This window comes from Nanorana parkeri, unplaced genomic scaffold (assembly GCF_000935625.1).
Source record: "Nanorana parkeri isolate BGI_ZX_2015 unplaced genomic scaffold, ASM93562v1 scaffold529, whole genome shotgun sequence".
NCBI classification, from domain to species: Eukaryota; Metazoa; Chordata; class Amphibia; order Anura; family Dicroglossidae; genus Nanorana; species Nanorana parkeri.
The window spans coordinates 96,460-111,362 of NW_017306797.1; the positions used below are offsets into that span (position 1 = coordinate 96,460).

The window sequence follows — 14,903 nt, forward strand, 5'->3', positions numbered from 1 at the left end:
CCGGGGGTGCACCCACCTCACCGCTCGTTAATCAAGGAGCCTCTTATAAGCGTTTCAGGGTTTCCATATCCAATTCAGGGTGTTGTTGTAAAATCCAAGGCTCCCAGACATTTAGACATTTGGTATGGGTATCTGCTAGTAAACAGGATAATCTTTCATTTATCATAATACTGTACAATCTCAGAGTGAATTCATGGAATGGGATAAGTTGTTTTTTCCAAGTACTCGCTAACTCGCTAGATGTGGCTCTTTTTTTTCTCAACTTTTTTGTGTCATACCAATACAAACAAAGAAATAAACATAAGAATGCCTAAACATTTGTAATTGCAACAATTTTCTGTGCAAAGTGGTGCATTATCTGACAGAAATACAGGGGTGCCAATATTTTTGACCATGACTGTACATTTAGGTATCCCTAGATTCCTTTTAGTGCTCCTTTTTCTATATAATTTGAATACATGTGTTATGATGAAGAATGCAGCGCCACTGGGCAGCAAAAACAAATGCCAAATGTCCAAGTAAAAGATTCCAGATGGAAGGTGTGCCTTTGCTTCTCCCAGGTGCAGAGCAGCAGCTAGGTTTGTAGTGTTCTAGCATTTAGAATAAGATCCAATACCCTTGGGACCGATCTAGCATCATTTTATGTTAATAAATTATATTATATTTACATATTTAATATCTAAGTATTGTGTGGTAAATGCTAGTGATGAATTATTTATCAAAGTCATAGCCTAGCGTGTTGTTTCAGCTTCCAGGTATATTTGATGTGGAGTTTGTAAGCTCTCAGCTGAGGAACTCGGGCATATTAGAAGCTGTGCAGTTAATGAAAGATGGCTATCCAATCCGTATCCCATTTAATGAATTTGTAAACAGGTAAGTTACTTCTCACTGTTATCATTACTGATATTGTATCATTTTATCCACCAGGTATTGTGACCTTAAGGCTCATGCTAATGACATCACGATGTCTGAAATTAGAATGTTATCTTTCAGATATGGTCACCTTGTGGGGAAAGGCATTTCTTTTTCTGATGACAGAGAATGCTGTGCTGCTGTACTCAACAAAACGTTTGGTGACTCGTCATCGTTATATCAGATTGGCATCTCTAAGGTAATGGCAAATTATGTAATTTTGGAGATGCTGTACAAAGGAAAACAGTAGAGCCTTCCACGATAGGGTACTACCTGTGCCTAGCAGAGACATGGGGGTCATGAAATAACATGTTGTCTTAGCTATTAACATTAAATATGACTTTAAAATTCAAATAAATACATCAAAACACAACCCTTAAAGGTTACTAGTTATCACTGGTTGATGTCACTGCTACTAAATGCAATATTTGATGCAACTCTTAAGTGGGCAGGGTCATCTTTACAAATCACAGGGCCCCATAGCAAAATTTCGATGGGCCCACGCCACTGCCCCACACTAAGTGCCCTCTTTCCAATGAAATCTCTGTAGTACCTGACATTTTTCATCTCTCATACCAAACCCATTTTTCACAGGTAGCCAGTAGTCTTAATGCACACATATTTACACCTGCTACTACCTAGTGGACTGTAATGGCTTTTGCAACCCTCCTTTTCAAACATAAATGGTAAGCGGGCATCCCTCCCATTCCCCTGTGTACCCTTACGTTCGTGATAAGTGGAAAGTGCCCTAGTACATTGGTGATCAGTGGGAGGAAAAATGTCTATTTACATTCATGGTCAGTATGAAAGAAGAATGGTTGCTAACATTGGTGGTCAGTGAAAAGAAGAATGTCCACTTACACTGGTCCTCAGTGGTAGGATGTCCGTTTGGTTGGTGGTCAATAAAAGAATGGGCAATCTGGGGGTGTAAACTGTGGGCATGACAAGTCACCCTTGCCTTGCCCTCGTGCTGCCAGTGTGTACCCCCCCCCTCCCCCTTACTGCACAGACCCCATAGGATGCACATAGGCTGCTATAGCGAGAGTGACAGAGTGCCTGATATTGTTCTCTTGTGCTTTCATAGCAGTAGTCGTGAGTACATTTTCTTATTTGAAAAATCCTTTCAGGCCATTTGATAATGCCATCAGTCATGACGAATGTCATTTGAAAATTTAGTTTGAGTTTAAAATGTAATTTACATATCAATTTTAGAATGAATGGAGTTTCCCAAACAAAAACCACAACTTTTTTAATTCAAGAAAAGATTTACATCCTTCTCCTTAAATTTTCTTCATCACTACGGTCAAAAGTAATTGCCGATTTGACCCCATTAACTGTTAGAAAACCGGGCAAACGTTCTGAACATTCAAACTGAATTCTACTGGTGTATGGCCAGTTTAACACAGACTTTACAGACACAATGTCTTCCTTTGGCAAAAGGTATTACAAAACCCTTACATATCTAGAGTGATGTGTGCCTAAACCATGAACAGGATTATAGTGTATAGTGTATATTGTGCAGGTGTTCCTGAAGGAGAAAGGCAGGGAAATACTAAAGAAGAAATGGGAAGAAGTTCAGAGCTTGGCAGCTCTCACTTTACAGAGAAATCTTCGAGGATTCCTTAACCGCAAAAACTTTCAAGCTTATCGGCGCAAGATCACCGTTGTTCAGGCACACGTCAGGGGACGTCAGGTCAGGTGAGTAACCCAGGATCTTGTAATCGCTGATGCTGAACATGCACTACCACTGCAGAACAGTGTTCCTCCAGAATAAAACATTTTTTATTAAAGGTTTTCCCGCAGAGAGTGTTGTTTATGCCCTCTTGGCTATATAATAATACTGGCCTGTATTTCTGTTAAAGAACACTCTGGCCTAAACAGATAAGCTTCTATAGTTTCTATTTATATCTGTGCATATAGGATGTCTTGTCTCATTTTGTAACACTCAGAGGCTGCTAATATGCGAAGCAGCTCAAGTGGGAAAAAAAAACAGACAAATAGAATAATGCTGGTCTGTTTTTTCTGCTTTTAAGTGTAACTGTGGTCAGCCTATAAACAGTGAAATATTTACATATTCTTAACAAGCAGTAAACGAGCTTTAAAAAGTGATCACTGACCTTTTTAGCTGCAGGCACTCTGAAGCAATTCATCCTCAAAGCTCAAAACTAAAATACTGAATTCCTTATCTAAGCCAGCTCTTCTCACCATCCCCCCCTTCCCAGCTGTTAGTTGCCAGCATCCGAGCATTCTAATTTCTAATGTGATTTTAGAGCAGGTGCTCAGGAAGTGGATAACCATGTACCCCAACCATAAGTGCAGGCTGGCATGTTAAATACTTTTCTTAATACTTTATTAGGAGACAGAGGATCAGAAGTAATTTAGACAACTGAGTTATACTGATACCTACAAGAAGAATTAGGCACTTGCAAACAAACAAACAAACAAAATTAGCCACTCAGGTGTAACCCCACCCACTCCCATCATGCTTCAGGTTTTTTTTTTTTGCTAGTGTCCTACGAGCATGGATATCTTTTTCTCTATAGAGAAAAGGGTAAGCTATGTTTTATTAGACATTGCCCTTCTTTTTTTTATATCAAGATGTTTTTTTCTTCAATCATGACTTCTTTGCTACGCGGCTCAGCCCAGCTTTTTATGCAGCTATCTGAATCAGCTAATCCATCTCAGTGCTGCCTTGGAGGTGGTACCCAGACCCCGTTGGACTAAAGATTATGGGGCTTGCCTTTAATGTGACCCTCAGGCACTGGGTTCTGCTTGTGGTGCTTCCGGAACATTTATGTGCTGTGTTAGTTAGCCTCAGAGCGCTTTACAGGTCCAGGGCCAAGACACAGCCTTTGGTTTAACCTTGTCTCTGAAATCTACCTTATGAGTATGCCTATGGGTGGAATGAAGATAGCCTGGAATGTGATTTTTGGTCTCTGGGCTCTGTATGTGGAGCTCCTCAGTCCTGTGTACTGTGTTAGTTAGCTGCAGAGCACTGTCCAGGTCCTGTAAGTCTCTTGGGAACCTCTTGTCCTATATGTCCATGGAAGACTATCTTTTTTACCCACTGTTTTACCCACTAGCTACAGTTTTGTGTGCATGCCCTTCAAACTCTGTTCTAGCCTTTTTTCAGCATGGCAGTAGCAGTGGATGCTCTCCTGGCTCCATGGGATCAGCACAAGCATATCTACACATTTTTATTCTCTGAAACCTCTTCCTCATCTGTTCCTCAGGACAGAGCTGTAGGGCATTCTGGTGATCCTTATAGCACCAAATTTGTCAAGACCATGTGGTACTCTGGCCTTATCAGACTCCTGGCAGACTTTCCATGGACTCTGCTAGATCAACCAGATCTTCTGTCCTAAGGACCTGTTTACCACCCTGCTTTATGGTCACTGGCTTTGATGGCATGGCTGTTGAAAGCTAGGTCCTGAGAGATGGAGGTCTTTATGAATTAGTAATTCCCACACTACTAAAAGCTAGGAAGTCTACCTTCAGGAGGGTCCATTGCACATAGTTCCAGTGACGTGCAGTAAGGTCAGAGCTAGGTGAGGCATTCCTCCTGCCCACCCCTGCCCTGCCCCCAGCACACCGATGCCCCATCCCAAACCCGGTCACTGAGCTATGTATGGAGGAGGGAGGGAGGGAGGGAGAAAGTGCTTGTTACTGGTGAGGCATTGAGATAGATGTCTTCAGTGTTTTGGGGTTTTTTTCTGTTTTTTTTATTGGACAGCTTGGACCAATGGCACTTTGCCATTGGTCCAAACCATCCACAGAGCTCAAGCCTCTAACACCATGTAGAGGCTGTTGCAGCTCTGGCCTCGCTATGTTAGGTTACACAAAGCAGTGGTGAAGACTTAACTGTCAAAAGTCGGATGCAGCGCCGCCTGTAATTAACAGGCAACGCTTTGTCCATGACAGGTTACACAGCGGGCTTTCCCTGCTGTGTAACCTGTTAGAAGCCGGTCTGAATGGAGAAAAAGCTGTCACTTTCCGATTTGAAGCTGACAGTTTTTTCTTCCATAATACTAGGTGAGGCTCTGCCTCCCCTGACCGCACGTCCCTGCATAGTTCCCCTGTGCAAGGCAAGACTTTTTTCACCCCAGGAGAATAAGAAACAATAAAAGAATGATGATTGAAATTATTACCCACATTCATGCATCTTTAATGCACTCCACTGCAAGGCACGCTAATGCACAAAACTAAGTGTGGTATGTTTCTTTTTGAATGCTACCCCAACACTCCCAGCCAATGCATCACACTTAACCTAAATGTGAACTATCTGTGATATGTTGCATTGAAAAAAATGGTGCAAGTTTGACTTAAAACCATTACTAGCACATTCAAAATGAATGAAAACAAGGTAATGTGCGTGTCTTAACTGCTTTCTTTGTTTGTTTTGCTTATGTTAGAGGCAATGGTTCGACTTTAAGTGCATATCCAGCCAAAACTTTATTTTTAGTTTTTAATAGAGTAAGGAAGATTAAAACCTCTGTTGGAGTTTTACTGCCACTAAGGACTCCAATAAAGAAAATTCCCCGTACTTCCTCTCCTGATGACAACTGTTTTACCAGACAGCAATTAAGAGAAAATCTTCAACAGCAATACAGAAATAAAATGCTTCTTTTAGTAGAGTAGAGAAAAACTAGAACCCCTCTCAGCTTTTTATTGTCTGTGTCGCTGTTGCAGATTTTCCCTCTTTTGAAGCTGCTGTCACTAGGACATAAGGCTACATTCACTGAATGACACCTGAGATTCCTGCAGCAAGAGCCTATGGATTCCCATGGCAAGAATCGCAGGTGTCCCCAATCCTATGGCTGCTGTACCAACTGAAATAAATGACAAGGTGACAGCGGCTGCATCTCTCACTGGCAGTCTGCATGTATTCGTACATGCTACAATGACATGCGGTTTTGGACAGGTGATTGTCCCTTGACGCAGGACAGATATGTCCAGCAACAAACTGAATGCATCTGAACAGGGACACCTGGGATTCCTGCTACAGAAATCCATAGATTCTTGCCGCAGGAATCCCAGAATTCCTCATGTGAATGAGGCCTCAGTGAGAGGAAATCCAACAGCATTCCAGATAGCAGTTAGAACCCAACACTGGTTTAAATTCTTCTCCACTCTATCCTTAATTCTGGCTGAACATACACTTTAACACCAAACTGCACAAAGCAATATGCAACAGATAAATGTTTTTGCATTGTGTAGCATAGAAAATTTGTCACGGCTGGTCATAATATTGTTGTGTGCCCAATTGCAGGAGACGTTACAGAAGACTGAAAAACAGCCGAGTCCAGTTTGGAGCTGTCTCTTTAATCTCCAGAATTCCTTCCATACACAGGCGCATCTGTCAGGTGAGTCAAGCATTAGTCTTATATCAGTATGTCCCAACCTCCTATCTGCCTAGTACGTCACTCTCCTGTCATATAAACATACCCTTTCCACTCAACATTACGGCAGCATGGTTCTTCCTTGTATCCTATGTATGTCTTAATACACTCCCAGTTGTGTAATCATTATGTTTCCTTCTCTGGGATCTATGATGTACCAAAGTCCATATGAGATACTCTTAAAGCAGTCACTGCTTCTCTGGAGTTCTCTGTATCCTTCTTGCTCTTTCTGATTTTTTTTTCTCCATTTGGACTTTGCTCTCTCCTACCCTCTGGGTGTGACTCTCTGTCACTTACTGTCACAGAGCTACAAGCAATACATGACACTGGCTGCCGAAGGGCTCCCTTCATCATAGACGGCAGATAGGTATATTTCTTAGGATTATGTGAGGCTAGTCTTCTATTAGTGTGCTGTAATTGTTCAGCTTGTGTAAGACATTGAGGGGAATGAGAAAAAATAAGGATGATTTGTGTCTGGGTAGCTATTACTTGCCAGTATTATATTGTACGCCTTATGTCGTCTATCCGATTAGCTTTTATGTACCTCATATGTTTGTCTTATAAGAGCTTTGTTTTCAGGATAGTTATATATATAAATGGTATGTAACCATTTTGATCCATACTTTTAAAATGTGTTTTTGTGTGTATTTTTCCATTGTTTATATATATATATATATATATATATATATATATATATATATATATATATAGAAGGTATATATATGATAATGTTTTGATCATTGTCTGGCTGTTCCTCTATGGCGTGTACCTTTTTAATATGTACACCTGTCCACTTTCATGTATTCAGTGTGTCATGATTTCCTTTCCAGCAATAATCAGTATGATATTTATGGCTTTTGTTTTCTGAAGGTGAAGGGAACAAGCCAAGAGCCCCTGTCCTCTATGGTAAGTTTGTGAATTATATTAAGCCGTAACACATGCGCACTTCTTTATTTTTTTTTTAAAGGATTTAAGCCTGAATGTTTTTTCAGTACTCCAATAACTTGGAAATCAACAGAACATGATCCTTTAGCAAAAGAGAAATCTTTACAGACCAGATTTGCGAACACATAAGTCTATTTATAATTATGTTCACACAAGATTCACACAAAGTCACCCGCACATTTTTGGGGTTAATTCAATTGGAACAATATGTGGATCTTGTATGAAAACATACATAAGGATGCATTGACACTAGCCCATCTGCTAAAACGCTCCATTGTAGCAGATGGGTTAGTTTGTTGTGGCAGCTCCAGCAGTGTTCATTGTATTGCACAGTGCCAGAGTTGTCACTGTTTACAATTTTTTTTAACTTTATGTGGAGTGTACAATGTGTTCACACCATTCAGGTCCCCCTATAGCAGTGTGGTGTGGTGCACTCCGCTGCCCTGCGGCGATCTGCGGTGCCATGCAGTTGGGTGTGATAAAATGCAGCATGTTTGTGTTGTGATGTGAATGGGATGCATTGAATACAATTGTTTTCTATGTGTCCTTAAAGTGTGGTACAACACAGGTCATGGCACTATGTGTGAACGGGCCCTACATAGACCCTTTAGAGTGGATCAGACCTATATGTTACTTTAGTCTGAACGTGTTAAAGGCCAAAAGTAACCAAATACTTTATATATTTTGGCTAGCGTGGAGTACAGTTAAAATCTCAAACAGAAGCAGTATGTGACATTGGGTATTGAATAAACATATCAATACTTTAAAAACCCTTCAAGTGTGTGCCGGTGAATTACTTTTATTTACTATAACTGTTTTGCACGGCGCCGTCCGTGTGGTCACCTGGGCACCACATATACCTTGTAGTTTTTATACCGTGGACGTGTGAATGGGATTTGGACTTTGCAGTTAAAATCTCTGTCTACATTATATTGCCATCTCTTTCTCTTTTGGGGAGATTTCCTTCTTACTTCTCAAAAGTGAAAATGTGGAGAACATCCCCAATGGGGCAAAAGAATGAAAGAAAAACCTGGAAGTTCTAATTATTCCTCACTCTGCTAAAGCATGTTTTGTTGTCTGTTTTCCTGTTGAAGTCATTATGTTTGATTCCTGTAAAGATGACCAAGCAGAAAATTAAAAAAACAATCTCTCCAATAGGGACACAGACAGCTGGTAAAACCTGGAAACCTTAAGCGCAAGCCACGTCACTAAAATGGGATAAATGGCGCCTTTCTGCTTCTCTCCCTAGGTGCATCTTGCAGAGAATGGGAAAGGGTCAAGTGACCTAAGCTTTAATACTATTTTTCAGGTTCTGAGAGTTATAATGAAACACAAATGTTACTTGATTCTGGCACAGCTGGTGAGAAGGCAGTAAAGATTCATTTATCATGTTTAGCTTTAAGGAAAGGGCTAAACATTGATCTGTATTATTTAATTTATTGAAAAGATAACTATGACCCAACCTTTTTAGGCCATGGTTCTCTTTAGGGTCACAGGAGGACATTTACTAATGTCCTCCTGTGACCCAAAATTCTACTATTGCTCGCTATATGCTGGCAGCACAGAGCCACTCTGCAGCCAGGACAGAATTAGATAATATTGTCGAGATCCACCCCACTGCCGGATTAACAGCCAGCTGTGCCCGCCCTCTCCCCAGTCAGTGCTGGAGGAATAGAGTGAGGGGAGGGGGGAATCCCAACGGGGAGTGATAACTAACAGTCACCGCTCTCCTCAGAGAGAAGATCGGGAACTCAACAATCGGCAATATGTGATCGCTCATTTCTCGATCAATAGGACCAGCCTGTGACAGCTTCATTGTCACAAGTCAGCTCTACTTATGGGGATGAGTTTATTTCACTCTCCCCATAATTCTCTTTTAAATAGTAACTTGTAGGGATACACTGATACCGGTTTTTCGGTATCAAGTACGAGTACCAAACTTTTTTTCTTTTGGTACTCGCTGATACAGAGTACCGATACCGGTGCTTGTGCTGGCATGGAGCCGGCTTCCAGGCAATCAGGAAGCTGGGCGGTGGGTAATGACATGCCGCTCTGCCTCCTGATTGCCCGCGAAGCGGGCTCCATGTTGTTTGGCTGGCTTGATTGTGATCGGCCGATAAATCAGCTTCCTGGCCAATCAGGAAGTAATGAAATACCAAGGAACCGGCTGTTCGGCCGGCTCGATGGTGATTGGCCGGGAAGCCGGCTAATTGAGCCGGCTTCCCGGCCAATCAGAAAGCAGGGAGGCGGGACATTACTCGCCGCGCAGCTTCCTGATCGCACGAGAAGCTGGCTCCATTTTCCTCTACGGCACTGCCGGTCAGAGGAAATCTTCCGCTGACCTGAAGTTCCGGTATCGGGGAAGGTATCCGAGCATTTGGGCCAGTACGGTCCACAGTCACCGAAATGCTCGGTATTAGCACCAATAACTATACTAGTATCGGTATCAGTGCAAGCCTAGTAAATTGTTTTTGTGTATAACTACCAGTTATGGCCTCTTATTGTCTTTTTACATACAGATAATAAAAGGAAGACTCTAGCTGAAATGGGCTTTAATTATTAAAGCTATCATTTAAAACAGGGAGCAGATAAAATACATATATTGTATGTAATTATGAGTTTGCTGAGTCTCTGCTATGTATATTTTATAACGTAAGCCATTTATTAGTTATACAACATATGTGTCTATAATCTGTTTTCCCACCCCTACTTCTTCCCGATGATCTGGCATGTAGAAGTACAAAAAAACTTGGACCTAGGACAATTGCAGTTAACCAATCCCACTTTTATGGTTGTTGTAAATGCCAAATGCTCATAGGTACAAAATTAAAGGAGCTGCACATACAAGTCCTTATTACATCCAGATTTCAGTATCAGTACAGTATCAAATAGATAGACAGAAGAGGTGTTGTCCATATAGAATAAAGCTATATGCTTGTCTTACATATCAGACTGTGTAAAACCTCTTTAGTGGTGCTTTACTGAAACATGTCTGGAGACTGAAACTATACTAGGTTTTCCATAAAGCTATATATAGTTTACAGTTTAAGCTAACCCTGAAAACAAGAGTCTATGCAGTGTTTGTAGTCAATACATATTTTGAGTTATTTTAATAGCATGTATTTGAAAAATGTAATTTTTATGGGATTTTAACAAGCTTCCTGTTCTGTATTTTGATGGCTTTGTTTCTTAGAAATAAGACATATTTGCAGATGTGTCCTCTTGTGACAGTTTGAAAATAAAGGTTTCACGTGTGCATGCAATTGGTACAGGTGAATGATTTGCATGTTGGTTGTTGGACTTTAAAACATTGGGAAATATTATTGCATTTAGAAAATCTGGTTTTGAGGGATTGTCCACTGAAATATTATAAAACTGAGTTGCTACATATGACCAGTTTAAGAGTAACAGGTTACTCTGTGTAAGCTAATCAAGCTTTATTGCATGCAAAATGCTGGCAGTTCAGCAGTTATGGGAAAAGGAGTGCTCAGGGAGAGCCTCTTCATCAGTTCTAAGAAAACAGCAGTAGAAAACAGTGGTATCATCCTGCTAGCTGTTCAAGGTGGCAGGAATGTGTGAATCACAAGATTGGCTGGTCAAAATTCCAAATATTCTAGCAGATTAAACCATTCCCATTTATCTAGTTCAGCTTTCTACTAGGCTATTTTGTTGGGTGAGCGACATTTAAAACACAGTACATTTATCCTTTTTTTCACACTCCCAACCTAAAATACCCCACTCACCCCCTTTCCAGATACATATTTACCCCAATGCCATGGCCTCCCGCAATGTTTACATAATTCACGGAAAATCTCTGTGCTGGCTGCACCTGTGTAGTAGACTTTTGTAGGATCAATTTGCAAGGTCAGTGGGCTCAATTGTGCAGGCCTGGCCAGAGCCGGAAAGTTATTCTGCAAAGAGATGAGTTACTGTGGGACTTGTATGGTTGCTGTGGACAACACAGACATTTTAGATTTACACACTTTTATACATGAGGTCCTATGTTTCTGCTAGGTTGTTTATTGAAGTAGTTATATTTTCTATTACCATACTGGTAATTACTATATTCAGAAAACCAATGTGTAGAGGCTCATAGAATGGGTGGATTTAAGGCAGGACAACATCTGTCAAAATGCAAAAGGTGGTTGGAAAAAAAAACGGTGTAATTTCCACACAGACTCTAGTGCAAGTTTAAAATTAAACCTAACATTAATTAAATGTTAGCTTCCCTTTTCAGCTTGTCCAGTTAAGCATTGAAAATGAAAGCTAGAGGTTGCTATAAAAGCTGCTTCAGTTTCGGTCTGCTCTGGTCTTAGTAAAATTCCCCTCATTAAAATGAATGTGACGGGGCATGGTCTGGCTATGGCGGGTAGGGGCCTACGTTTATGCAGCTCCGTGTTCTCAACCCCATTCAGTGGTGTATTCTGTTGATCGAGCACCATGTCCAGATGCAGAAAGACCCAGCGGAGATCCGGGTCGGGTGCTGCTGTAGGAGGAATTATAGATTGCTCTATTGTATTTAAAAATAACCTCCACGGACTCAAAGATTGTTATAGAAAAAGTCTTCACTCTGCTTTATTTACATGCGCATGGGAGAATCTATACAGACAATGCATGGAGTTGAGCTTGTCCCCCCTCCCGTCTGAAAGAGTCTCTAACTAAATCTAAGGTGCATAAATCTTTTATAGTTGTTTATGATAATTCATTTCTGGCTGGGTGCCTTCTTCGCGTCATATATCCTGGTCAAGCAAACTTCAAAGCGTTGATTTGTTAGCACATCTTAGGCCGTCCTACCTACGCAGTTTCAGCAGTGCAATCTTTTCTTTTGTCCCAGCCAAGGACCTTGAAAAGAACACAGATTAAAAACATGTATATTGCAATTATTTTTAATTCTGAGGCTTCAATACTTTTTAACCCCTTACATTTCCCCCCTGTTGAACCTCAGCAATTAAATTCTGTTTCTTACTTAAATCAACCCCCTAGGTTAAGTATGTTACTTATTTGCCTAAGTGGTGTCATGGTCTGGTTTCAAACAGGGGCGTCATCATAGGGTGAGTCAATGTCATCAGTGTTTAAAGCTGTGTATGCCATTCTTTCAGTTGCTTTGTCAACTACCTTCGAGACAAGTCCCTTCATACACGGTACCAGACAACAACCTAAGCATAATAATACTGATAGGATCCCTGCAATGGCTATAAGGAAGGTAGTAATGTGTGATGCCCAGCGCCCGCACAAACCCTCCATCCAGGATTCCATGGATTTTCGATCCCACTGTTTTCTGCCAGCTCTAACGAGAGCATCTCCAAGCCCTTCAATGCTCGGGAGACGCTCCCATCTGGGGCAGTGTTATTGGGGATGTATGTACAACACGAGGTTCCAAACATGGCGCATACTCCACCTTTCTCGGCGAGCAACATATCCAAAGCCATTCTATTCTGCCATGCTACCAGTGACGTGGCATCAAGTTGTTCGGCAAGGCCCTTGACTGCATCTCTAGTGTAGTTGACAAAGCGTTGTTGATTATAATATATATAATTAATCTAGTCTACATTTTTACTAATCGTTACCATGGGAAACAAGGATTCAAAACCGGCTGAAATTTGGTTTCTAGCTTTAAATTTGTCTGGAACTCCCCAGGGTACTCCAATAGCATCAATGTATACTCTGTTATCAAAACTTCCCCTTGGGATGGATCTTTTGGTTCTGTGTGTCGTGGTCTTTGTTATTTCTAACATTTGGGCAATAAGCTTTTCTCCTCCCCCTGGCAGAATCAAAAAGGGTTGTAGTAGTCTTACCAATGCACATGTTCCTGCCCATGATTTAGTTAGATTTGGTCTTAACTTACCGTCTCCACATATCCACGATGTATCTGCCAGAGACATAAAGTGATTTTTAAACATATCCGGGGTAAATTCCAATGATTCTATTTCTTTGTTCCTGTTTCTTTAAGTCTAACCTTACTCCAAAAAGACTTATTTTCTTAACTCTTGGTCTCTAATCTTCCTGAACACCTGTACGTCGGTATTCTCGGACTAGATAACCTTATTAGTTAACTCTTGGTCTCTAATCTTCCTGAACACCTGTGCGTCGGTATTCTCGGACTAGATAACCTTATTAGTTAACTCTCAGTCTCCAATCTTCCTGAACACCTGTGCGTCGGTATTCTCGGACTGGATAACCTTGTTAGTTCTTACTCATACAGTCAGTTCCATTTATGTGTACTTTAGAAATCTAAGGGTGTTTATACGTCCACTCAGGTTTTTGCAACAAACTACAAGGCTGTCTTGGACTAAAAGTCTGACAAGTTTCCTTTATTTGTCACCTGGATTCTGAACCACACCCTTATATTTCTCTTTAGTATATTAAACAAAGAAAAAGACCCGCTATGCTCGACTGCTACTCAGAGTGTTCCGAGTACGTCTTCCCAAAACGCGGTTTTAGTCACTTGTTCTGCCCATCCAAGATGGCCACAGATAAGGAGGACGAGAGATAGTGACCACTTTTCCCTCTCAACAGAAAATGTTTAAATAAAACCCTTTTTGTACTATGTAACTGACTGTAATCGTTATTTAGAAACACAGATTCCAAATTTTAGAAAGACAACAAACTTATTTTGTTCTTATAACAACAACTTATTTTGACTTAAATGTTCTTATACTTTAAAGTACTGTTTTCTTACCCTTTTGCAGAAGTTCGGACTTTTTCACAATCCCTGGAGTCCCCTTCTTGTGAAACTGCCAACGGAGGGTTAAGAGATTGGTTCCTCGAGCAGCCCCTTTTTATGAAAAACTTAGTTTCGGGGGTCTTTGGTGGATGTCCGTTGAGATTTGGATTCCTTGCCCAAGTCCCGACCTCTTTTTCCTCTCCTGCTGGAGTTTCCCGGGTTTCGGCACCATGTTGTAGGAGGAATTATAGATTGCTCTATTGTATTTAAAAATAACCTCCACGGACTCAAAGATTGTTATAGAAAAAGTCTTCACTCTGCTTTATTTACACGCGCATGGGAGAATCTATACAGACAATGCATGGAGTTGAGCTTGTCCCCCCTCCCGTCTGAAAGAGTCTCTAACTAAATCTAAGGTGCATAAATCTTATATAGTTGTTTATGATAATTCACTTCTGGCTGGGTGCCGTCTTCGCGTCATATATCCTGGTCAAGCAAGCTTCAAAGCGTTGATTTGTTAGCGCATCTTAGGTCGTCCTACCTACGCAGTTTCAGCAGTGCAACCTTTTCTTTTGTCCCAGCCAAGGACCTTGAAAAGAACACAGATTAAAAACATGTATATTGCAATTATTTTTAATTCTGAGGCTTCAATACTTTTTAAACCCTTACACTGCCTCCGGGAGTCTCAAGGCTCTGCTCCTTCCCAAATCAGCTGGGGGGGGGAGGGCTGGAGGTTGATGCCCGTACACTCAAGGCGTCCTTGCCAACTAAAATTGATTGGGCTTCATTCACATTACACTTCACGATGATTATGTGAGGGGGATGAAGGAGTCCCTGTCCTCGCTATTTACTTGCATGGACACCTGCGATTCTGCGCAAGCCACGCTGACACTGCGGGTACAAGCACTGGAAGAGTCACAGCAAAGCCAAGACCAGCTGATGGTAAAACTGCAGCTCCAGCAGGATGATCTAGAAAATCGCAG

At 41.2% G+C, this 14,903-nt stretch overlaps 1 protein-coding gene across 1 annotated transcript in view; it reads left to right on the forward strand.

Annotated features, from left to right (window-relative positions):
- Positions 1–6,578: 6,578 nt before the first annotated feature.
- The window catches only part of MYO15B (myosin XVB), a 59,763-nt gene continuing 51,438 nt past the window's right edge, over positions 6,579–14,903 (forward strand). Inside the window, exons 1-2 of the mRNA XM_018561532.1 lie at positions 6,579–6,678; positions 7,182–7,217. Coding sequence (XP_018417034.1) covers positions 7,215–7,217 — 3 coding nt within the window. The 5' untranslated portion in view covers positions 6,579–6,678; positions 7,182–7,214. The remainder of the gene's footprint in view (positions 6,679–7,181; positions 7,218–14,903) is intronic.